Source organism: Mobula hypostoma, chromosome 31 (genome assembly GCF_963921235.1).
Source record: "Mobula hypostoma chromosome 31, sMobHyp1.1, whole genome shotgun sequence".
Lineage (NCBI taxonomy): Eukaryota > Metazoa > Chordata > Chondrichthyes > Myliobatiformes > Myliobatidae > Mobula > Mobula hypostoma.
The window spans coordinates 5,409,128-5,436,188 of NC_086127.1; the positions used below are offsets into that span (position 1 = coordinate 5,409,128).

At 46.0% G+C, this 27,061-nt stretch overlaps 1 protein-coding gene across 1 annotated transcript in view; it reads right to left on the reverse strand.

The window, feature by feature from the left end:
- Nucleotides 1-12,447: 12,447 nt before the first annotated feature.
- LOC134339924 (pancreatic secretory granule membrane major glycoprotein GP2-like) overlaps nucleotides 12,448-27,061 on the reverse strand; it is a 44,852-nt gene continuing 30,238 nt past the window's right edge. Inside the window, exon 6 of the mRNA XM_063036711.1 lies at nucleotides 12,448-12,650. Coding sequence (XP_062892781.1) covers nucleotides 12,448-12,650 — 203 coding nt within the window. The remainder of the gene's footprint in view (nucleotides 12,651-27,061) is intronic.

Here is a 27,061-nt window from a genome sequence, read left to right on the forward strand (position 1 = left end):
AATGTAGGTCCCTTACAGCCAGAAACAGGTGAATTGATCATGGGGAACAAGGACATGTTAGACCAATTGAATAATTACTTTGGTTCTGTCTTCACTAAGGATTACATAAATAATCTTCGGGAAATAGTAGGGGACAGAGGGTCTAGTGAGATGGAGGAACTGAGCGAAATACATGTTAGTAGGGAAGTGGTGTTAGGTAAATTGAAGGGATTAAAGGCAGATAAATCCCCAGGGCCAGATGGTCTGCATCCCAGAGTGCTTAAGGAAGTAGCCCAAGAAATTGTGGATGCATCAGTGATAATTTTTCAAAACTCGTTAGATTCTGGACTAGTTCCTGAGGATTGGAGGGTGGCTAATGTAACCCCGCATTTTAAAAAAGGTGGGAGAGAGAAACTGGGGAATTATAGACCGGTTAACCTAACATCAGTGGTGGGGAAACTGCTAGAGTCAGTTATCAAAGATGTGATAACAGCACAGTTGGAAAGCGGTGAATTCAACGGACAAAGTCAGCATGGATTTGTGAAAGGAAAATCATGTCTGACGAATCTTATAGAATTTTTTAAGGATGTAACTAGTAGAGCGGATAGGGTAGAACCAGTGGATGTGGTATATTTGGATTTTCAAAAGGCTTTTGACAAGGTCCCACACAGGAGACTAGTGTGCAAACTTAAAGCACATGGTATTAGGGGTATGGTGTTGATGTGGATAGAGAATTGGTTAGCAGACAGGAAGCAAAGAGTGGGAATAAACGGGACCTTTTCAGGATAGCAGGCAGTGACTAGTGGGGTACCGCAAGGCTCAGTCCTGGGACGCGAGCTGTTTGTAATATATATTAATGATTTAGATGAGGGAATTAAATGCAGCATCTCCAAGTTTGCGGATGACATGAAGCTGGGCGGCAGTGTTAGCTGTGAGGAGGATGCTAGGAGGATGCAAGGTGACTTGGATAGGTTAGGTGAGTGGGAAAATTCATGGCAGATGCAATTTAATGTGGATAAATGTGAGGTTATCCACTGTGGTGGCAAGTACAGGAAAACAGATTATTATCTGAATGGTGGCCGATTAGGAAAAGGGGAGGTGTAACGAGACCTGGGTGTCATTGTACATCAGTCATTGAGAGGGACATGCAGGAACAGCAGGCGGTGAAAAAGGCGAATGGTATGTTGGCATTTATAGCGAGAGGATTCGAGTACAGGAACAGAGAGGTTCTACTGCAGTTGTACAAGGCCTTGGTGAGACCACACCTGGAGTATTGTGTGCAGTTTTGGTCCCCTAATCTGAGGAAAGACATCCTTGCCATAGAGGGAGTACAAAGAAGGTTCACCAGATTGATTCCTGGGATGGCAGGACTTTCATATGAAGAAAGACTGGATCGACTAGGCTTATACTCGCTGGAATTTAGAAGATTGATGGGAGATCTTATTGAAATGTATAAAATCCTAAAGGGATTGGACAGGCTTGATGCAGGAAGATTGTTCCCGAAGTTGGGGAAGTCCAGAACGAGAAGTCACAGTCTAAGGATAAAGGGGAAGCCTTTTAGGACCGAGATGAGGAAAAACTTCTTCACACAGAGAGTGGTGAACCTGAGGAATTCTCTGCCACAGGAAACAGTTGAGGCCAGTTCATTGGCTATATTTAACAGGGAGTTAGATAGGGTTGTGGGGTGCAGAGGGGTTAGAAGGAGGACATCTCTGATACCCTAGAATGGAAACCGCATCCTGAGAACAGACGTGGTGGAGGCACATCTTGTGCCAAGATGAGGCCACCCTCAAGGTGGAGGAACAGCACCTCATATTCCATCTGGGTACCCTCCAATCTGATGGTACGAATATCGATTTCACTTTCTGGTAGACAAAATTTACTCCTCACCCTTTCTATATTCCCATTCTAATCTTTTACTTCTCACCTGCTTCAAACCTCCCCCTGGGTCTCCTCCTCTTTCTGTTTCTCCAATTGTATTCACTCTCCTCTCCTATCAGTTTCCTTCTTCTCCAGCCTTGACCTTCCCACCCACCTGACTTCACCCGTCACCTTCCAGCTAACCACTCTGCCCTCCCTGACCTTTGTTCTGGCATCTTCCCCCTGCCCTCTCAGTACTAAAGAGGGGTCTCGGCCCAAAATTATCAACTAACTATTCATTTCCATAGATGCGTTTCTCAGCATGGTGTGTGTGTGTGTGTTGCTGCATATTACTATATAATGCCTTGAGATTCAGTTTCTTCCCAGCATTCACAGTGGAACAGAGAAATACAACAGAATCAATGAAAAACTACACAGAAACAAAGACTGACAAGCAACAAATGTACACTAGAAATCAACAAAGGCAGTATCCATTAGTCAGCTCCCTACCACCCAGGACATGCCCTCTTCTCATTATCACCATCAGAGAGGAGGTACAGGAGACTTAAGACACACACTCAACATTTCAGGAACAGCTTGTTCCCTCCGCCATCAGATTTCTGAACAGACAGTGAACCCATGAACATTACCTCACTATTTTTGCTCTCTTTCTACACTACATATTTATTTTCTATATATTTGTTACTGTAACTTGTGTATTGCTCTGTACTGCTGCTGCAAAACAACAAAATTCATGACATTTGTCAGTGATAATGAACCTGATTCTGATTCTGTGTTCTAGTACATGAAACATAGAACAGTACAGCACAGAAACAGGCCCTTCGGCCCACAATGTTGTGCTGAACCAGATAAAAAACAAATCAGAAACACCCAAACACTAATCCCTTCAGATGTTCCCACAACCAATGATCTCACTTTAAGGACTTTATCTTGTTATTTCATGTTCTCGTTATTTATTACTACCTATTTATATTTTTATTTACAAACTCCATTTCCAGAAAAGTTGGGATATTTTCCAAAATGCAATAAAACAAAAATCTGTGATATGTTAATTCACGTGAACCTTTATTTAACTGACAAAAGTACAAAGAAAAGGTTTTCAATAGTTTTACTGACCAACTTAATTGTATTTTGTAAATTTACACAAATTTTGAGTTTGATGGCTGCAATACACTCAACAAAAGTTGGGACAGAGCTAAAATAAGATTGAAAAGTGCACAGAATATTCAAGTATCACCGGTTTGGAAGACTCCACATTAAGCAGGCTAATTGGTAGCTGGTGAGGTATCATGACCGGGTATCAAAGTAGCGTCCATCAAAGAATCAGTCTTTGCAGGCAAGGATGGGTCGTGGCTCACCCCTTTATGCTAAAATTCGTGAGAGAATTGTTAGTCAGTTCAAAAGGAATATTTCTCAATGCAAGATTGCAAAGAATTTAGTTCTTTCAAAATCTACAGTACATAATATTGTGGAAAGGTTCAGAGAATTCAGAGACATCTCAGTGTGTAAAGGGCAAGGTCGGAAACCACTGTTGAACGCGCGTGATCTTCGAGCCCTAAGGCGGCACTGCCTAAGAAACCATCATGCTACTGTGACAACTATAGCCACCTGAGCTCGGGAATACTTCGGAAAACCATTGTCAATCAACACAGTCCGTCGCTGCATCCAGAAATGCAACTTGAAACTGTATTACGCAAGGAGGAAGCCATACATCAACTCTATGCAGAAATGCCGGCAAGTTCTCTGGGCCCGAGCTCATCTCAGATGGACCGAAAGACTGTGGAACCGTGTTCTGTGGTCAGATGAGTCCACATTTCAGCTAGTTTTCGGAAAAAATGGGCGTCGAGTTCTCCGTGCCAAAGATGAAAATGACCATCCAGATTGTTATCAGCGAAAGGTGCAAAAGCCAGCATCTGTGATGGTATGGGGGTGCATCAGTGCCCATGGCATGAGTGAGTTGTATGTATGTGAAGATACCATTCACTCTGAGGCGTATATTAGGATTTTAGAGAGACATATGTTGCCATCAAGGCGACATCTCTTCCCGGGACGTCCATGCTTATTTCAGCAGGACAATGCCAGACCACATTCTGCACAGGCTACAACAGTGTGGCTTTGTAGACACAGAGTGCGTGTGCTTGTCTGGCCTGCTGCCAGTCCAGATCTATCTCCTATTGAAAATATATGGCGCATCTTGAAGAGGAGAATCAGACAACGGACACCACGGACTGTGGAGCAGATGAAGTCTTACATCAAGCAAGAATGGACAAAATTTCCAATTGCAAATCTACTACAATTAGTATCCTCAGGTCCAAAATGATTAAAAAGTGTTATTAAAATGAAAGGTGATGTAACACAATGGTAAACATGCCTCTGTCCCAACTTTTGTTAAGTGTGTTGCAGCCATCAAATTCTAAATTTGCGTATGTTTACAAAATACAATTAAGTTGGTCAGTAAAACTATTGAAAATCTTTTCTTTGTATTTTTGCCAGTTAAATAAAGGTTCACGGGAATTAACATATCACAGATTTTTTTGTTGCATTTTGGAAAATATTGCAACTTTTCTGGAAATGGGGTTTGTACATAGTTTGTTGCCTTCTGCAATTTACTTGATCTTTCATTGTTCCTGTTATAGTTACTATTCTATAGATTTGCTGCAAATGCCTACAGGAAAATGAATCTCAGGGTTGTATGTGGTGACATATGTACTCTGATAATAAAATTTACTTTGACTTTACTTTGAGCTTTTCCCTCCTACCTACACAATGTACACACACCTCCATCTCCCTCACATCAAAGTGGCTCTAAAAACATCTCTTAAAAGCCTTTAATATATTTGCATCTACCACCATACCAGGTAGCACATTCAGGCATCTCTGAGGAAAAAAAAACTTACTCCTCACATCCCTCTTGAACTAACCCCCTCTCACCTTCAATGCCTGCACTCTGGTATATGACATTTCAACCCTGGGAAAGAGATACTGTCTGTCCACTCGATCTCTGCCTCTCAGATGTTATAAACCTCTATCTGATCTCCCCTCAGCCGCCAATCTCCAGATAAAACAACCCAAGTTTATCCCACCTCTCATGATAGCACATGCCCTCTGTTATATACCCCTAGGGTTCATTTTTTTCTGTGGACTGTCACTTTAAAATGCCAAGAGAATGAGACTGACGTTTGGACACTGTTGGATTTCCGCTGACTGCAAAATTGCTTGGTTACTATGGTGAGAGAAGTGGAGTTGTTTGATGGACTATGAATGGTTATGGTTTCTCGTGGCTGGTTTTGAATAAGCAAGGTCAGATGATCCTCTTACAGACACATAGAGAGATACATGCTCAGAGTCGAGATGGTTTTGATCATTGAAAGACACCAGTAAGTGGCGTTGCTGGTTTAAACTTTCAGTAGCCCAAAAGAGGTGAGTTGAGATCGATCCAGAGTATTGATAAATGACTCTCACAAAGTACTGCAACTAGAAGTTGTTTGCAGAGAGAGAAGAGGGGAGAGAAAGGTTTGAAACAGAAGAAATCTAGCGATAAAGAGATCACTGTTTGGACTCTCTTGTAAGTAGCCCGTAAGGGTGAGATTGATTCCATTCGACTATGAAAGTGTGATTGTCACATAGTCAATCCACAGGAGTAGGTTCTCTAGTGAGGGGAAAACCTTTATGAATAGCACGAGTGTATTTACCCTTTGTTTGGGTGTGGTAGTTCACTGAAGAAATGCACCCCTGTGGCAAATCACTGTTGGAGTTATTTCGTATGTCGTGGAACTGGAAAAGTGGCTATCACGTTGTGTGTTTGGGGTAACCTTGTGGAATCTACCGGTGTGTCTACCCTTGCCTGGGTGGTAGTTTTCCCAGGAGGGGTCCCCTTTGTGATAAGCTACTGTTGGTGATACTTTGTGTGGAGTGGAACAACTTTGGAGATAAAACCTACTGCTATTGTTATTTTGTATTGCTGTTGTGGAATCTGTGGAATATCGACATGATTGCCTTCCCTCAACATTCACCTTTGGATTACAAATACCTCACATTAATTAACCTGAGGATTAAACTGACCTTTCTTACATACCATCGTTAGACTGTAACTCTTGCTATCTGAGCTTGAATAAGTTTGGGAGCTTTATCTATACACCTATATATGTATAATACTGCTAACTTTTGATCACCTAGTAAAGTTACTATACTTAGTAGTTACTAATAAAGATAGTGGACTTTAACAACACAAAAAAACTGACTCCAGGTGTGCTCTATTGCTGCTAGTACTTTTACAGTGTTGCGTGCACGTAACCGGTAATTTCACCAGGTACTTTCCCCAGGGTTGCGTGTACGTAGCACCCTCTAAACCAGACAGCATCCTGGTAAACCTCCCCTGCACCCTCTCCCAAGCCTCAACATCGTTCCTATAGTGGGGTGACCATAATGTCTGTAATACCTCGGATGTGGCTCAACCAGAGTTTTATGAAGCTTAAACACAACTTCTTGACTTTCGAACTCAATGCCTCGACTATCAACATCAGCATTCCATCAGCCGTCTGAACCACCTTATTGAACTCTGAACCACTTTCAAGGAGTTCTGAACTTGGATCCAAGATCTCTCTGCTCAGCAACACTGTTAAGGATCTTTCCCTTAACATGTCAAACTTTGCTTATTAACTTTTCTGTGATCTATTGTGCTCTTTTCCATGAATTGTAGTGAAGAGATATCAGGCTCTTGCTCCTCGACACATAAAATCTACTGTCACTGATTAAATGGACTCTCAAGTTCAAGGTTATTATCATTCAACCGTATACACGTATCCTGCCAAACAAAACAACCTTCCTCCGGACCAAGGTGCACAACACAGTACATATAACTCACAACAACACATCACGTAATATTACCACAAATAAATTAACAAATTATAAAACATATTCAACAAGATTGACATTTAGCATAAGGTGCATTTCAAAGTTCAGAGTAAATTTATTATCAAAGTACAGATATGTCACCATATACAACCCGGAGATTCAGTTTCTTGTGGACATATTCAATAAATCTATAGAATAATAACCACAACAAAATCAATGAAAGACCGACCAGTTAGGCCATTCAACCAGAGTGCAGAAGACAACAAACTGTGCAAATACAAAAAGAAGAAATAATAATGATAATAAGAAATAAATAAGCAATAAATATCAATGTCATGAGATGAAGAGTCCTTGAAAGTGGGTCCATAGGTTGTGGGAACATTTCAATGACGGGGTGAGTGAAGGTGAGTGAACTTTTCCCCTGTGCCGTGCAACAGATTTTCGAGCCGTTTCACAGACACCCGGTTCACCTGTCCTTTGTGAGGCCGGGAGGAGTCAGGGTACAATGTTTATATGAAGTGTGAGAGGTTGCAGCCCCTGTTTGAGTATCTGAAGGGGCTGCTGCTCACGTTTTGGTTGTACTTCAGCCCTGTGCTCCTGATATATGGTCACCCAGTATGGAGGGGTTGGGATGCTCAGAGAATCTACTGGTGGGCTTGTTCCTGGACCTGGCCAAGATGGCCATTCGTGGGTCCAGGCAGTCAAGGGCTCTGCCCAGGCTGAATGTCTGTCCCTCTTCTGGAGTGACCATCCTGTAGAGATGGAGCAAGTGATCACTATGGGTACAGGGGGGATTTCCTGGAATGGTGGGTCCTCCAGTGAATAGAGTGTTTTGTAGATAGGAGTCACATAAAACCCAAAGCATGAATTAGAGAGTGGGATAAACCTTTGACAAAACATTCTCCACTGGGCTGTGTTTAGGACACACAAAATACTGGGGAGCTCAGCAGGTCAGGCAGTATCTATGGACAGAAATAAAGAGTCAACGTTTCGGGTCTCTTCAGCCCTTTACCTTTTCCACCCATCACCTCCCAGCCTCTCACTTCACCCTCCCACTCACTCACCTTCCCCCTCGCCTGGCTCCACCTATCACCTCCCAGCCTGTACTGCTTCTCTTCTTATTTCCAAGCTTCTTATTTCAGTTTTCACCCCATCCTTTCCTGTACTGATGAAGGGTCTCAGCGCAAAATGTCCACTGTTCATTCCTCACCATGGATGCTGCCTGACCTGCTGAGTTTCTCCAGCATTTTCTGTAGATTTTCAGCATCAGCAGAATCTCATGTGTTTGTTACTGACATGGGCAGTCGGTACGAGGGAGGAGAGGGCACAATATGAACACAGAATGGGTACTGGGTTATGCCACACAAATCTGATACATAGGAGCTGTGAAATATACACAAAATAAACCGCATTGTGCACTGGGCTCCGTAGAGAAATGGACCTTTCTGCCCACCACCCCCAGACAGACATTTTCCCAACTAAATTACTCCCATGTGCCGGCATAAGGACCATATCGCAGACAGACCTTTTCCCAACTAAATTAGTCCCATGTGCCAGTGTGAGGACCATATCCCAGACAAGATGGCACCAAGCTGTGATCTACATCGAGGTCACGGCACAGTTGTAGTCATGTCTTTTCAGTTCATAGGCACTCTCGGACCCTGCTCCCTGTTCAAAGGCCAGCGACATGAACATGTTACAAAATCCATGATCCGAGATGGGGCATGCACATCACCAAGGATCTCACATGGTCTGTACATACCGGCTGTGTGATGTAAAAAACACAACAGCACCTCTTTCACCTCAGACGGCTGAAGAATTTGGTCTTGGCACCAAAATCATAAGGTGCACAATTGAGAGCATCCTGACTGGATGCATCACTGCCTGGTATGGGAACTGTACTTCCCTCGATCGCAGGACTCTGCAGAGAGTGGTGTGGACAGCCCAGTAGATGTGAACTTTCCACTATTCAGGACATTTGCAAAGACGGGTGTGTAAAAAGGGCCGAAGGACCATTGGGGATCCGAGTCTCCCCAACCACAATCTGCTCCATCTGCTACCATACAGGAAATGGTACCGCAGCATAAAAGCCAGGGCCAACAGACTCCGGGACAGCTTCTTCCACCAGGCCATCAGACTGATTAACACGCCCTGATACAGCTGTATTTCTGTGTTGTACATATTATCACACCACGGTGGGCTTCACAGTTGAACAGGTGAGAAGACAGCTGAAACGTCTCAACCCAAGCAGGGCTGCAGGAATGGATGGTGTCAGTACCAGGGAGCTCAAAGCCTGTGCCCATCAGCTATGTGGAGTACTTCGCCATGTCTTCAAATTGAGCCTGAGGCTCCGGAGGGTTCCTGTGTTGTGGAAGATATCCTGCCTTGTCCCTGTGCTGAAGACGCCATACCCCAGCGGTCTCCATGACTACAGACCAGTGGCATTGACCTTCCACATCATGAAGACCCTGGAGAGACTGGTTCAGGAGCTGCTCCGGCCTATGTTCAGGCCACACTTAGATCCCCTCCAGTTCACCAACCAGCTCTGACTAGGAGTTGAGGATGCCATCGTCTCCCTGCTGAACCGTGTCTATGCCCACCTGGACAAGCCAGCAAGCACTGTGAGGGTCATGTTTTTTGACTTCTCCAGTGCGTTCAACACCATCCGCCCTGCTCTGCTGGGGGAGAAGCTGACAGCGATGCAGGTGGATGCTTTCCTGGTATCATGGATTCTTGATTACCTGACTGGCAGACCACAGTACGTGTGCTTGCAACACTGTGTGTCCGACAGAGTGATCAGCAGCACTGGGGCTCCACAGGGGACTGTCTTGTCTCCCTTTCTCTTCACCATTTACACCTCGGACTTCAACTACTGCACAGAGTCTTGTCATCTTCAGAAGTTTTCTGATGACTCTGCCATAGTTGGATGCATCAGCAAGGGAGATGAGGCTGAGTACAGGGCTACGGTAGGAAACTTTGTCACATGGTGTAAGCAGAATTACCTGCAGCTTAATGTGAAAAAGACTAAGGAGCTGGTGGTAGACCTGAGGAGAGCTAAGGCACCGGTGACCCCTGTTTCCATCCAGGGAGGCAGTGTGGACATGGTGGAGGATTATAAATATCTGGGGATATGAATTGACAATAAGCTGGACTGGTCAAAGAACACTGAGGCTGTCTACAAGAAGGGTCAGAGCCGTCTCTATTTCCTGAGGAGACTGAGGTCCTTTAACATCTGCTGGACGATGCTGAGGATGTTCTACGAGTCTGTGGTGGCCAGTGCTATCATGTTTGCTGTTTTGTGCTGGGGCAGCAGGCTGAGGGTAGCAGACACCAACAGAATCAACAAACTCATTCGTAAGGCCAGTGATGTTGTGGGGATGGAACTGGACTCTCTGATGGTGGTGTCTGAAAAGAGGATGCTGTCCAAGTTGCATGCCATCATGGACAATGCTTCCCATCCACTACATAATGTACTGGGTGGGCACAGGAGTACATTCAGCCAGAGACTCATTCCACCGAGATGCAGCACAGAGCGTCATAGGAAGTCATTCCTGTCTGTGGCCTTCAAACTTTACAACTCCTCCCTTGGAGGGTCAAACACCCTGAGGCAATAGGCTGGTCCTGGACTTATTCCCGGCATAATTTACATATCACTATTTAACTATATATGGTTTTATTACTACTTAGTTATTTATGGTGCAACTGTAACAAAAACCAATTTCCCCCGGGATCAATAAAGTATGACTATGACTATATTATTTATTACAAATTACCATATATTGCTCCTTGCCCCTTCAGACAGAGAGATAACGTAAAGAATTTTACTCCTCAGATATGTGAGGGATGTAAGAAATAAAGTCAATACAATTTTCCATCTCCCTCCCTCCACAGTCTCTCTCTACCTCCATCTCCCCTCTGACTTTCATGAACTCCCTCTCCCCTCAGTCTCTCCCTACCTCACACCCTGATCTTCTCCTCACCCCTCAGTCTCTCCCTACCCCTCCCTCCCCCCCCACTGTGTCTCCTTAACTCCGTCTACCCTAAATCACTCTCTGCCTCCCTCCCCCCTTGGTATCCCTCTCTATCTCCACCTCCCCTCGGACCCCACAACCTCACCCTCACCTCAATCTCTCACTTACTTCTTCACCCCTCGGCCTCTTCCAACTTTCCTCTCCCCTCAATACCTCCCGACTTCCCTCTCCCCTCAGTCTCTCCCTACCTGCTTCTCCCCTCGGACTTCCAAAACCTCCCCATCCCCTTAGTCTCTGCGTACATCCCTCTTCCCTCACTCTCTCACTAACCACATCTCCTTCCCTACCTCCCTCTTCCCTTGGTGTCCTCCTCCCTCCACACTCCGCCTCACCCTAACTCCCTCTTCCCCTCGGTCTGACTCAAAAAACCCCTACCTTTGGTCTCTCCTCATGTTCTCTCCTCAGTCTCTCCCTACCTCACTACATCCTCACTGTCTCCTTTCGATTTCTCCCTACCACCATCCCCTCTGACTCTCCCTACCTTCCTCTTCCCTTGTATCTCGCCATCACTCTCCTTCTTGGTCTCACCCTACCTTCTCACCCGAGTCGCTCTCTACCTCCCTTTCCACTCGCACTCCTGACTACCCTCCACCCTCAGTCTCTCCCAATTTCCTCTCTCCTCGGTGTCTCCCTACCATAGTTAACTATCAGTTACACTGCAACTTACTCTCGCCTTGGTCTCTCTCTACTCTCGCCAACTCGCGCTCACCCCTTGGATCATCGCTGCCTCATCCTCTCCCCTCGGAACCTCGCCGCCTCGCCCTCTCCCTTCTGATCCTCACCGCCTCGCCCTCTCCCATCGGCTCTCGGCACCTCGCACTCTCTCCCCACCAACTCACGCCGCCTCCCACTCTCCCCTCGCACCTTCACCCTCTCCTCTTGGACTCTCAACGCCTCGACCCTCCCCTCGGAGGCTCGCCACCTGGCCCTCTCCCCCTAGACCTTCGCCACCTCGCCCTTTCCCTTTGGACCCTCGCCGCCTGACCCTCTCCCCTCGGACCCTTGCCACCTCCCTTCGGACCCTTGCCGCCTTGCGCTCTGCCCTCGGTTCCTCACTGCCTCATGCTCTCTCCCCTCGGACTCTCACTGTCTCGCCATACGTTCAGCCCATCCCCGTCTTCCCATCCCCTTGGCCTCACTCTGTCTCCCTATTGCCTCCGCATCTATCTAACTCCAATCTCCTCAGACCCTCCCCTCTGCCTCTCCGTTTCCCTCACCCCTTGGCCTCTCCTTGCTACCCACTACCCTCGGCCTCTCCCTGACTCCCCCGTCCCTCGGACTCACGCGATACCCCCTTTCCCTCAGCCACCCCTGTGGCCCGTCCCCTCCCTTTGTGTCTCCATCTCCCCGTCATCAGCGTAATACCGTCTCCCGCTCCCCTCAACCTCTCACTGTCTTCCTCTCCCCTTGGTACATCACTCCCCGCCTCCCCTCGCTCTCACCACTGCTCCCTCCATTTCCTGTCAGTCTAACCCTCCCACACTCTCCCGGCAGCTGACACAACATTGTGGGCCGAAGGGCCTGTGCTGTGCTGTACTGTTCTGTGTTCTATGATCTCTGTCTCAGGTTAGACTGGGCAGCTTCATTCTGACCCAGGTGTGAAGGGGGATACGAGAAAGGTAATCAGAGACCACGGGCAGACTGGAAAACTCAGCCTGTGGTGTGTGTTGGTGACTCAGGACATCCCAGAATTTCCCCACAACTACCACACTGCTGTGTCACTGGGGAACGGTGACCTACCTGTACAGTACACAGCGTTGCTCCAGGGTGCCGGCCCCAGCCAATACACAAAGTAACCGGAGCAGTTTTTCACCCTGATCTCTCGGCTCCCGGAACAGGTGTATATACTCCAGGTGAAGCAGACGGTCCTGGTCACCTCCCCCTCTTCCACGTTGGGATGGGAACCTGGAATGAGATTTATAAACACTGTAAAATGTACCCGGTCCCACAGTACAGTGGGGAATGTGAATCAGGACCCACTGTAAATCAGTGGTTCACAACCCACGGTCCGGTCCGGCCTCAGTCAGCACTGAGCTGCTGCCCTCTCCCTCTCCACCCCACCCTCCCCACAGCAGCACCTTAATCTTCTGAATGAGCCTCCCATGAGGGACCTTGTCAAACGTCTGGGGAATGTCACTGAAACCTATCGAATATTGAAAAGCCTGGATACAGTGGACATGGAGAGGATGTTTCCTGTAGAGGGGGAGTCTGGGACCAGAGGGCACAGCCTCAGAACACAAGAACGTCCCTCTAGATCAGAGATGAGGGAGAATTTCTTTAGCCAGAAGGTGGTGAATCTGTGAAATTCATTGCCACAAATGTCTGTGGAGGTCACGTCATTTATAAATGTAAAGTGGAGGTTGAGAGGTTTTTTTGAATTGTGAGGGTGTCATTTGTGACTGTCCCTCATTCACCCACCGTCTTCCCAATGCTCACAAGTCCCATCCATAAGAATCCTCTCCACTGCCTTCCCTACCACTGACATGAGACTTACTGGTCAGAGAGTCACAGAAAGCTACAGCACAGAAACAGGCCCTTCGGCCCATCCAGTCCATGCTGAACCATTTAAACTGCCTTGTCCCATCAACCTGCACCCGGACCATAGCCGTCCATCTCTCCCATCCATGTATCAACCAAACTTCTCTTACACATTGAAATCGAAATGGCATCCACCACTTGCTCAGACAGCTCGTTCCACACTGTAGTTTCCAGGATTATTCCTGTTTCCTGGCATTTTCTCCACATTTCAACAGAAGCTTAAACCCGTTTTATTTATTTATTTACCTATTTGGCAATAAAACACGGAGTAGGGCCTTCTGACCCTTTGAGCCACACTGTCTCTGCAACCCTCGACAATCCCGAGAAACCCGATCGTCATCATGGGACAATTTACAATGACCGACGAACCCACCCGGTACGTCTTTGGACTGTGGGAGGAAACCGGAGAACCCGGGGAAAACCCATGCATTCCATGGGGAGGACTGACAGAGACTCCTTACAGATGACACTGGAATTGAACTCTGAACTCCGACACCCCGAGCTAATACAGCCTCACGCTAACTGCTACGTTACCATAGCAACCCTTAATTGATCCCACTAATTGGTGAAAGATGACAATAGACAATAGGTGCAGGAGAAGGTCATTCAGCCTTTCGAGCCAGCACCGCCGTTCACTGTGATCATGACTGATCATCCGCAATCAGTACCCTGTTCCTGCCTTCTCCCCATAACCCTTCACTCTACTATCTTTAAGAGCTTTATCTAACTCTTTCTTGAAAGAATCCAGAGAACTGGCCTCCACTGCCTTCCTGGGCAGAGCATTCCACAGAACCACAACCTTCTGTGTGAAAAAGATTTCCCTCAACTCCGTTCTAAATGGCCTACCCCTTGTTCTTAAACTGTGGCCTCTGGTTCTGGGCTCCCCCAACATCAGGAACATGTTTCCTGCCTCTAGCGTGTCCAATCCCTTAATAATCTTATATGTTTCAATCAGATCCCCTTTATCCTTCTAAATTCCAGTGTATACAACCCCAGTCGCTCCAATCTTTCAACATATGACAGTCCCACCATCCCGGGAATTAACCTCGTGAACCAGCGCTGCACTCCCTCAATACTTAGAATGTCCTTCCTCAAATTTGGAGACCAAAACTGCACACAATACTCCAGGTGTGGTCTCACCAGGGCCCTGTACAACTGCAGAAGGACCTCTTTGCTCCTATACTCAACTCCCCTTGTTATGAAGGCCAGCATGCCATTAGCTTTCTTCACTGCCTGCTGTACCTGCATGCTTGCTTTCAGTGACTGATGTACAAGAACACCTAGATCTCCTTGTACTTCCCCTTTTCCGAACTTGACACCATTCAGATAGTAATCTGCCTTCCTATTCTTGCCACCAAAGTGGATAACCTCACATTTATCCACAATCAACTGCATCGGCCATGCATCTGTCCACTCACACAACCTCTCCAAGTCACCAGGCCATTGTCTCCCACACCATCACCTACTTTATCTGCTCAGGGGATCTCCCATCCACTGCTACCAACCTTGTAGTTCCCACACCTCCCACTTCCCGTTTCTACCTCCTACACAAGATCCACAAACCTGCCTGTCAATAGACAATAGACAATAGGTTCAGAAGTAGGCCATTTGGCCCTTCGAGCCAGCACCGCCATTCACTGTGGTCATGGCTGATCATCCACAATCAGTATCCAGTTCCTGCTTTATCCCTATAACCTTTGATTCCACTATCTTTAAGAGCTCTATCCATCTCTTTTTTGAAAGCATCCAAAGACTTGGCCTCCACAGCCTTCTGGGGCAGAGCATTCCATATATCCACCACTCTCTGGGTGAAAAAGTTTTTCCTCAACTCCGTTCTAAATGGCCTTCCCCTAATTCTTAAACAGTGGCCTCTGGTTCTGGACTCACCCATCAGCGGGAACATGCTTCCTGCCTGCAGCGTGTCCAATCCCTTAATAATCTTATATGTTTCAATAAGATCCCCTCTCAGCCTTCTAAATTCCAGAGTATACAAGCCCAGTCGCTCCAATCTTTCGATATATGACAGTCCCGCCATCCCGGGAATTAACCTTGTGAACCTACGCTGCACTCCATCAATAGCAAGAATGTCCTTCCTCAAATTTGGAGACCGAAACTGCACACAGTACTCCAGGTATGGTCTCACCAGGGCCCTGTACAGCTGCAGAAGGACCTCTTTGCTCTTATACTCAATTCCCCTTGTTATGAAGGCCAGCATGCCATTAGCTTTCTTCACTGCCTGCTGTACTTGCATGCTTGCTTTCAGTGACTGATGTACGAGAACACCTAGATCTCGTTGTACTTCCCCTTTTCCTAACTTGATTCCATTTAGATAATAATCTGCCTTCCAGTTCTTACCACCAAAGTGGATAACCTCACATTTATCCACATTAAACTGCATCTGCCATGCATCTGCCCACTCACACAAGCTGTCCAAGTCACCCTGCTTTCTCATAACATCCTCCTCACATTTCACACTGTCACCCAGCTTTGTATCATCTGCAAATTTGTTAATGCTACTTTTAATCCCTTTATCTAAGTCGTTAATGTATATTGTAAATAGCTGCGGTCCCAGCACCAAGCCTTGCGGTACCCCACTAGTCACTGCCTGCCATTCTGAAAAGGACATATTAATCCCTACTCTTTGTTTCCTGTCTGCCAACCAATTTTCTATCCATGTCAGTACACTAGCCCCAATACCATTTGCTGTAATTTTGCACACTAACCTCCTATGTGGGACCGTATCAAAGGCTTACTGAAAGTCCAGGTACACTACATCCACTGGCTTTCCCATGTCCATTTTCATAGTTACATCCTCAAAAAATTCCGGAAGATTAGTCAAGCATGATTTCCCCTTCGTAAAGGGAGGAGAAGCTGGCAGCGCACCGTGCGTGCCCAGCTCTCCAGTGAAAAATGATGTTGTATCTGTTAAATAGGGGCCGTGGACAATTCTGATTTGATGGAGAATGGACATGAAAGCACGGAGGAAAATCTGGAGAAATTTCTGAAATGCCCGTCCGCTGCTGTCGTTACTGTGTGGTCGGGAATCTTTCGTAGGGTAGGCATCTAAATCCCCGGCATTGCCTGCTTTTGGCGACCGAGAAGGAGGTCGAATCGTTCGGACAGAGATGGCGCCCAGTACTCAGTGTCGGAGAGCTGATCAGAGCTAGAAGTTTTTGGATGACTCAGAGTCGGATTGTGATCGGCATGGCAGGGGGAGTTTTTCTTCCTTCTCCCGTCTGCGTGAGATGTGGGACATTTGAGAAACCTTGAACTTTACTGTGCTCACGGACTGTTCTTCATCAAGTTACAGTATTGTTACACTGCTTGTAACTATATGTTATAATTATGTGGTTTTGTCAGTTTTTTCAGTCTTGGTTTGTCCTATGTTTAGTGATATCACACCGGAGGAAATAATGCATCATTTCTTAATGCATGCATTACTAAATCACAATAAAAGAGGACTACGTGTCTTCATAATCTAAATCCATGCTGACTGGGACCTATCCTGCCACTGCTATCCAAATATGCCACTATTTCATCTTTTATAATTGTTTCCAGCATCTCCCCACCACTGATGTCAGACTAACTGGTCTGTAACTGCCTGTTTTCTCTCTTCCTCCTTTCTGAAAAAGTGGGAAAACATTAGCTACCCTTCAATCCACAGGAACTGATCCTGAATCTATAGAACATTGGAAATTGATTACCAATGCGTCCACGATTTCTAGATGTCTGCAGACTCCCCCAACTCCCTGGAGATTGCCCCACCACTGAAATGAGTCTGGGGTCATTGAAACTCCGCCGGGTCCTATCCAGAATGGGGTCAGTGGGCAGATCAGTTCTGTAACCCAACTCCAGGAAGTTGGCACTCCTCCACTGGGCTCCATAACGATACAGGACCGTAGAGCGGTCTGAGTGACTGTGGGGAGACCTCTCAGGGAGATGGGGTTCTGTGTCCATGCTCGGGCCCTCTGAAGAGATTCAGATTGTTATTGTGACCCTCCCCAAAAATAACCAAGCCACACTGATGTAAACTCTGACCCTACCTCTAATCCAGCCTGGGTAGTACCCAGAACAGCGATACTCTGGAACGATGGTATCGGGAATCTTCCATCCTCCGGAACTGAAACAACAATCAGAGAGTCAGTCTCTGATCTGAGGGAGTTTATTCACTCAGAGAGACATGGGAAATTACACTCACCCTGTCCGTACCCTGTCTCTGGTCAATAACCCCCAATCCTGGGAATTCCCTCTCCGTTGTACCTCCCCCTGGTCTCTACCCCAAGAATGTGGGATCTCCTTTCTCCCTGTATTTACTCCCCATCTCAGTGTAGTCACTGATGATCCCGGTCTCCCTGCATTTCCCATTCACACACCCCTTGTTCCCCTGTTTACATTCCCCTTCTGTGTCCAGTTTCTCAGTGATTATCTCCTCACTTTACCTGTTAAATCTGTACCATCTCACTTCAACATTTTGATCATCCATCCATTGTCCACCGGTACACTCAGTGTTGGAACAATTCGTGCTCCTCCAGGGCTGATCCAGGATGGTGTGGGTTACACACGGATCACCGAGTGTGGAGTCTGTGACTGAGGGACAGAACGATGTTCAGTGTTAATGTACAGCTCACGTTCCCCGTCATCGTTCTCTGCCAACCACAACCCTCATCCTGAACTAAATGGTGGGGGGAGGCGATGGAGGCTAGTTGGAAGGTGATAGATGAAGCTGTCAGTGGGAAAGGTCAAGGGCTGGAGAAGAAAAAATCTGATCGGAGAGGAGAGTGGACAATAGGAGAAATGGAAGGAGGAGGGGACTTAGGGGAAGTAATAGTTTGATGCTAAGAAATAAAAGGTCACATTGGGGAATAGATGAAGAGGGATGAGAATTTTGTTCACCAGATGGACAAATCAATACTCGTACCATTAAGTTGGAGGCTACACAGAAAGAATATAAGGTGTTGCTCCTCGACTTTAAGGGGAATAATCTTGGCATAAGACAAGGCTATTGATCAACAACATTGGAAAGGGATTGGGAATCGGAATTTAAATGTTTGGTCATCGGTTAGTCCCGTTTATGGTGGATGGTGTGGAGGTGCTTGAGAAGCTGTCCCCAGTTTACGATGAGTCTCTCCAATGTAGAGGAGGCCACATTGGGAACAATAGACAGCCCCGGCAGATTCAGTGTAGTGATGCCTCATCTGGAAGGAGTGTTTGGGGCCCTCAATGGAGGTGAGGGAGGAGGTGAATGGGCAGGTACAGAGATAAGTGCCTAGAGGGAGATTAGTGGGGAGGGACATATGGACAAGGGAATCGTGGAGAGAGCGATCCCTGCAGACAGTGGTGGGCAGGGGGAGGAAAAGATACGTTCAGCAGCCGGGTCCCTTTGGAGATTGAGGAAATTGTGGACGATAGTGTGCTGGATGCGGACGTTGAAGTGGTGGTAGGTGAGGACGAGGGACGAGGGAAGCTGGAGTGAGTGGAGATATATGGGAAATGGAAGAGATACAGGTGAGGGAAGCATCAATAGTAGAGGGAAGGAAAGGCCATTCTTTAAACCATATAACATATAACCATATAACAATGACAACACGGAAACAGGCAATCTCAGCCCTTCTATTCAGGGAAATTAGGGATAGTATCAATTCCAAAGAAGAAACATACAAATTAGCCAGAAAAAGCAGCACACCTGAGGACTGGGAGAAATTCAGAGTCCAGCAGAGGAGGACAAAGGGCTTAATTAGAAAAGGGAAAAAAGATTATGAGAGAAAGCTGGCAGGGAACAGAAAAACTGATTGTAAAAGCTTTTATAGATATGTGAAAAGAAAAAGATTGGTTAAGACAAATGTAGGTCCCTTACAGTCAGAAACAGGTGAATTGATCATGGGGAACAAGGACATGGTAGACCAATAACAAATACTTTGGCTCTGTCTTCACTAAGGAGGCCATAAATAATCTTCTGGAAATAGTAGGGGACCAAGGGTCTAGTGAGATGGAGGAACTGAGGAAATTACATGTTAGTAGGGAAGTGGTGTTAGGGAAATTGAAGGGATTAAAGGCAGATAAATCCCCAGGGCCAGATGGTCTGCATCCTAGAGTGCTCAAGGAAGTAGCCCAAGAAATATTGGGTGCATTAGTGATAATTTTTCAAAACTCTTTAGATTCTGGATTAGTTCCTGAGGATTGGAGGGTGGCTAATGTAACCCCGCTTTTTAAAAAAGGAGGGGGAGAGAAACCTGGGAATTATAGACTGGTTAGCCTGACATCAGTGGTGGGGAAAATGCAAGAGTCAGTTATCAAGGATGTGATAACAGCACATTTGGAAAGCGGTGAAATCATCGGACAAAGTCAGCATGGATTTGTGAAAGGAAAATCATATCTGACGAATCTTGTAGAATTTTTTTAAGGATGTAACTAGTAGAGCGGATAGGGGAGAACCAGTGGATGTGGTATATTTGGATTTTCAAAAGGTTTTTGACAAGGTCCCACACAGGAGATTAGTGTGCAAGCTTAAAGCACACGGTATTGGGGGTAAGGTATTGGTGTGGGTGGAGAATTGGTTAGCAGACAGGAAGCAAAGAGTGGGAATAAACGGGACCTTTTCAGAATGGCAGGCGGTGACTAGTGGGGTACCGCAAGGCTCAGTGCTGGGACCCCAGTTGTTTACAATATATATTAATGACTTGGATGAGGGAATTAAATGCAGCATCTCCAAGTTTGCGGATGACACGAAGCTGGGTGGCAGTGTTAGCTGTGAGGAGGATGCTAAGAGGATGCAGGGTGACTTGGATAGGTTAGGTGAGTGGGCAAATTCATGGCAGATGCAATTTAATGTGGATAAATGTGAGGTTATCCACTGTGGTGGCAAGAACAGGAAAACAGATTATTATCTGAATGGTGGCCGATTAGGAAAAGGGGAGGTGTAACGAGACCTGGGTGTCATTGTACATCAGTCATTGAGAGGGACATGCAGGTACAGCAGGCAGTGAAAAAGGCGAATGGTATGTTGGCATTTATAGCAAGAGGATTCGAGTACAGGAACAGAGAGGTTCTACTGCAGTTGTACAAGGCCTTGGTGAGACCACACCTGGAGCATTTGTACAGTTTTGGTCCCCTAATCTGAGGAAAGACATCTTTGCCATAGAGGGAGTACAAAGAAGGCTCACCAGATTGATTCCTGGGATGGCAGGACTTTCATATGAAGAAAGACTGGATCGACTAGGCTTATACTCGCTGGAATTTAGAAGATTGACGGGAGATCTTATTGAAACGTATAAAATCCTAAAGGGATTGGACAGGCTAGATGCAGGAAGATTGTTCCCGAAGTTGGGGAAGTCCAGAACGAGAAGTCACAGTCTAAGGATAAAGGGGAAGCCTTTTAGGACCGAGATGAGGAAAAACTTCTTCACACAGAGAGTGGTGAACCTGAGGAATTCTCTGCCACAGGAAACAGTTGAGGCCAGTTCATTGGCTATATTTAACAGGGAGTTAGATAGGGTTGTGGGGTGCAGAGGGGTTAGTAGGAGGACATCTCTGATACCCTAGAATGGAAACCGCATCCTGAGAACAGAAGTGGTGGAGGCACATCTTGTGCCAAGATGAGGCCACCTTCAAGGTGGAGGAACAACACCTCATATTCCATCTGGGTATCCTCCAACCTGATGGTATGAATATTGATTTCACTTTCCGGTGAACAAAATTTACTCCTCACCCTTTCTATCTTCCCATTCTAATCTTTTACTTCTCACTTGCTTTAATCTTCCCCCTGCGTCTCCTCCTCTTTCTGTTTCTCCAGTTGTATTCACTCTCCTCTCCCATCAGCTTCTATCTTCTCCAGCCCTTGACCTTCCCACCCACCTGACTTCACCTGTCACCTTCCAGCTAACCATTCTGCCCTCCCCATCCTTTGTTCTGGCATCTTCCCCCTGCTCTCTCAGTACTAAAGAGGGGTATTGGCCCAAATTATCAACTAACTATTCATTTCCATTGATGCTGCCTGACCTGCTGAGTTTCCCCAGCATTATGAGTGTGTGTGTTGCTACATATTACTATATAATACCGAGATTCAGTTTCTTCCCGGCATTCGCAGTGGAACAAAGAAATACAACAGAATCAATGAAAAACTACACAGAAACAAAGACTGACAAGCAACAAATGTGCAATAGAAATCAAAAACGCAGTATCCATTAGTCAGCTCCCTACCACCCAGGACATGCCCTCTTCTCATTACCACCATCAGAGAGGAGGTACAGGAGACTTAAGACACACATTCAACTTTTCAGGAACAACTTCCTCCCGTCCGCCAACAGATTTCTGAACGGACAGTGAACCCATGAACATTACCTCACTATTTTTGCTCTCTTTCCACGCTACATATTTATTTTCTATATATTTGTTACTGTAACTTGTGTATTGCTCTGTACTGCTGCTGCAAAACAACAAAATTCATGACATTTGTCAGTGATAATGAACCTGATTCTGATTCTGTGTTCTAGTACATGGAACATAGAACAGTACAGCACAGAAACAGGCCCTTCGGCCCACAATGTTGTGCTGAACCAGATAAAACAACAAATCAGAAACACCCAAACACTAATCCCTTCAGATGTTCCCACAACCAATGATCTCAATTTAAGGACTTCATCTTATTATTTCATGTTCTCGTTATTTATTGCTATTTCTTTATACTTTTATTTTCAAACTCCATTTCCAGAAAAGTTGGGATATTTTCCAAAAAAAAATGAAAACAAAAATCTGTGACATGTTAATTCACGTGAACCTTTATTTAACTGACAAAAGTACAAAGAAAAGATTTTCAATAGTTTTACTGACCAACTTAATTGTATTTTGTAAATATACACAAATTTAGACACATAGAAAGATACATGCTCAGAGTCGAGATGGTTTTGATCATTGAAAGACACCAGTAAGTGGCGTCGCTGGTTTAAACTTTCAGTAGCCCAAAAGAGGTGAGTTGAGATCGATCCAGAGTATTGATAAATGACTCTCACAAAGTACTGCAACTAGAAGTTGTTTGCAGAGAGAGAAGAGGGGAGAGAAAGGTTTGAAACAGAAGAAATCTAGCGATAGAGATCACTGTTTGGACTCTCTTGTAAGTAGCCCGTAAGGGTGAGATTGATTCCATTCGACTATGAAAGTGTGATTGTCACATAGTCAATCCACAGGAGTAGGTTCTCTGGTGAGGGGAAAACCTTTATGAATAGCACGAGTGTATTTACCCTTTGTTTGGGTGTGGTAGTTCACTGAAGAAAGGCACCCCTGTGGCAAATCACTGTTGGAGTTATTTCGTATGTCGTGGAACTGGAAAAGTGGCTATCACGTTGTGTGTTTGGGGTAACCTTGTGGAATCTACCGGTGTGTCTACCCTTGCCTGGGTGGTAGTTTTCTCAGGCAGAGGGTCCCCTTTGTGATAAGCTACTGTTGGTGATACTTTGTGTGGAGTGGAACAACTTTGGAGATAAAACCTACAGCTATTGTTATTTTGTATTGCTGTTGTGGAATCTGTGGAATATCGACATGATTGCCTTCCCTCAACATTCGCCTTTGGATTACAAATATCTTGCATTAATTAACCTGAGGATTAAACTGACCTTTCTTACATACCATCGTTAGACTGTAACTCTTGCCATCTGAGCTTGAATAAGTTTGGGAGCTTTATCTATACACCTATATATGTATAATACTGCTAACTTTTGATCACCTAGTAAAGTTACTATATTTAGTAGTTACTAATAAAGATAGTGGATTTTAGCAACACAAAAAAACTGACGCCAAGTGTGCTCTATTGCTGCTAGTACTTTTACAGTGTTGCATGCATGTAACCGGTAATTTCACCAGGTACTTTCCCCAGGGTTGCGTGTACATAACACCCTCTAAACCAGACAGCATCCTGGTAAACCTCCCCTGCACCCTCTCCAAAGCCTCAACATCCTTCCTATAGTGGGGTGACCATAATGTCTGTAATACCTCGGATGTGGCTCAACCAGAGTTTTATGAAGTTTAAACACAACTTCTTGACTTTTGAACTCAATGCCTCAACTAACAACATCAGCATTCCATAAGCCTTCTTAACCATTTTATTGAACTCTGAGCCACTTTCAAGGAGTTCAGAACTTCGATCCAAGATCTCTCTGCTCAGCAACACTGTTAAGGATCTTTCCCTCAACATGCCAAACTTTGCTTATTAACTTTCCTGTAATCTATTGTGTTCTTTTTCATTAATTGTAGTGAAGAGATATGTGGCTATTGTTCCTCGACACGTAAAATCTACTGTCACTGATTAAATGGACTCTCAAGTTCAAGGTTATCATCATTCAACCGTATACACGTATCCTGCCAAACAAAACAACCTTCCTCCGGACAAAGGTGTACAACACAGTACATATAACTCACGACAACACATCAAGTAATATTACCACAAATAATTTAACAAATTATAAAATATATTGCACAAGATTGACATTTAGCATAATGTGCATTTCAAAGTTCAGAGTAAATTTATTATCAAAGTACAGATATGTCACCGTATACAACCCGGAGATTCATTTTCTTGTGGGCATACTCAATAAATCTATAGAATAACCACAACCGAATCAATGAAAGACCGACCAGTTAGGCCATTCAACCAGAGTGCAGAAGACAACAAACTGTGCAGATACAAAAAGAAGAAAAAATAATGATAATGAGAAATAAATAAGTAATAAATATCAATATCATGAGATGAAGAGTCCTTGAAAGTGGGTCCATAGGTTGTGGGAACATTTCAATGACGGGGTGAGTGAAGTTGAGTGAACTTTTCCCCTGTGCCGTGCAATAGATTTTTGAGCCGTTTCACAGACACCCGGTTCACCTGTCCTTTGTGAGGCCGGGAGGAGTCAGGGTACAATGTTTATATGAAGTGTGAGAGGTTGCAGCCCCTGTTTGAGTATCTGAAGGGGCTGCTGCTCACGTTTTGGTTGTACTTCAGCCCTGTGCTCCTGATATATGGTCACCCAGTACGGAGGGGTTGGGATGCTCAGAGAATCTACTGGTGGGCTTGTTCCTGGACCTGGCCAAGATGGCCATTCGTGGGTCCAGGCAGTCAAGGGCTCTGCCCAGGCTGAATGTCTGTCCCTCTTCTGGGGTTACCATCATGTAGAGTTGGAGCATGCAATCACTATGGGAACAGGAGGGATTTCCTGGGATGGTGGGTCCTCCAGGGAATTGAGTCTTTTGTAGATAGGAGTAGAATAAAACCACAGCATTAATTAGGGAGTGGGATAAACCCCTGACAAAACATTCTGCACTGGCCTGTGTATCGGACAAACAAAATACTGGGGGAGCTCAGCAGGTCAGGCAGCATCTATGGAGAGAAATAAAGAGTCAACATTTCGGGTCTCTTCAGCCCTTTACCTTTTCCACCCATCACCTCCCAGCCTCTCACTTCACTCTCCCACTCACTCACCTTCCCCCTCGCCTGACTCCACCTATCACCTCCCAGCCTCTCACTTCACCCTCCCACTCACTCACCTTCCCCCTCGCCTGGCTCCACCTATCACCTCCCAGCCTGTATGGCTTCTCTTCCCCCCAACCTTCTTATTTCGGTTTCTTCCCCCGTCATTTCCTGTCCTGATGAAGGGTCTCAGCACAAAACGTTCACTGTTCATTCCTCACCATGGATGCTGCCTGACCTGCTGAGTTTCTCCAGCATTTTCCATACATTTTCAGCATCTGCAGAATCTCCTGTTTGTAACTGACATGGGCAGTAGGTACGAGGGAGGAGGGGACACAATATGAACACAGAGTGGGTACTGGACTGTGCCACATGAATCTGATACACAGGACCTGTGAAATACACACAAAATAAACCGCATTGTGCACTGGGCTCTGCAGAGAAATGGGCCTTTCTGCCCACCACCCCCAGACAGACATTTTCCCAACTAAATTACTCCCATGTGCCAGCGTTAGGACCATATCCCAGACAGACCTTTTCCCAACTAAATTAGTCCCATGTGCCAGTGTGAGGACCATATCCCAGACAAGATGGCACCAAGCTGTGATCTACATCGAGGTCACGGCACAGTTGTAGTCATGTCTTTTCAGTTCATAGGCACTCTCGGACCCTGCTCCCTGTTCAAAGGCCAGCGATATGAACATGTTACAAAATCCATGATCCAAGATGGGGCATAAACATCACCGAGGATCTCACATGGTCTGTACATACGGCTGTGTGATGTAAAAAGCACAACAGCATCTCTTTCACCTCAGACGGCTGAAGAATTTGGTCTAGGCACCAAAATCATAAGGTGCACAATTGAGAGCATCTTGACTGGCTGCATCACTGCCTGGTATGGGAACTGTACTTCCCTCAATCGCAGGACTCTGCAGAGAGTGGTGTGGACAGCCCAGTAGATGTGAACTTTCCACTATTCAGGACATTTACAAAGACGGGTGTGTAAAAAGGGCCCAAAGGATCATTGGGGATCCCAGTTTCCCCAACCACAAACTGTTCCATCTGCTACCATTCGGGAAACAGTACCACAGCATAAAAGCCAGGGCCAACAGGCTCTGGGACAGCTTCTTCCACCAGGCCATCGGACTGATTAATACACACTGACACAGCTGTATTTCTGTGTTATATTGACTGTCCTGTTGTACATACTATTACACCACGGTGGGCTTTACAGTTGAATAGGTGAGAAGACAGCTGAAACGTCTCAACCCAAGCAGGGCTGCAGGACCGGATGGTGTCAGTACCAGGGTGCTCAAAGCCTGTGCCCATCAGCTATGTGGAGTACTTCGCCATGTCTTCAACCTGAGCCTGAGGCTCCGGAGGGTTCCTGTGCTGTGGAAGACGTCCTGCCTCGTCCCTGTGCTGAAGACGCCGCACCCCAGCGGTCTCAATGACTTCAGACCGGTGGCATTGACCTCCCACATCATGAAGACCCTGGAGAAACTGGTTCTGGAGCTGCTCCGGCCTATGGTCAGGCCACAGTTAGATCCCCTCCAGTTCGCCTACTAGCCCCGACTAGGAGTTGAGGATGCCATTGTCTACCTGCTGAACCGTGTCTACGCCCACCTGGACAAGCCAGCAAGCACTGTGAGGGTCATGTTTTTTGACTTCTCCAGTGCGTTCAACACCATCCGCCCTGCTCTGCTGGGGGAGAAGCTGACAGCGATGCAGGTGGATGCTTTCCTGGTATCATGGATTCTTGATTACCTGACTGGCAGACCACAGTACGTGTGCTTGCAACACTGTGTGTCCAACAGAGTGATCAGCAGCACTGGGGCTCCACAGGGGACTGTCTTGTCTCCCTTTCCCTTCACCATTTACATCTCAGACTTCAACTACTGCACAGAGTCTTGTCATCTTCAGAAGTTTTTGGATGACTCTGCCATAGTTGGATGCATCAGCAAGGGAGATGAGGCTGAGTACAGGAAACTTTGTCACATGGTGTGAGCAGAATTATCTGCAGCTTAATGTGAAAAAGACTAAGGAGCTGGTGGTAGACCTGAGGAGAGCTAAGGCACCGGTGACCCCTGTTTCCATCCAGGGAGGCAGTGTGGACATGGTGGAGGATTATAAATATCTGGGGATATGAATTGACAATAAGCTGGACTGGTCAAAGAACACTGAGGCTGTCTACAAGAAGGGTCAGAGCCGTCTCTATTTCCTGAGGAGACTGAAGTCCTTTAACATCTGCTGGACGATGCTGAGGATGTTCTACGAGTCTGTGGTGGCCAGTGCTATCATGTTTGCTGTTTTGTGCTGGGGCAGCAGGCTG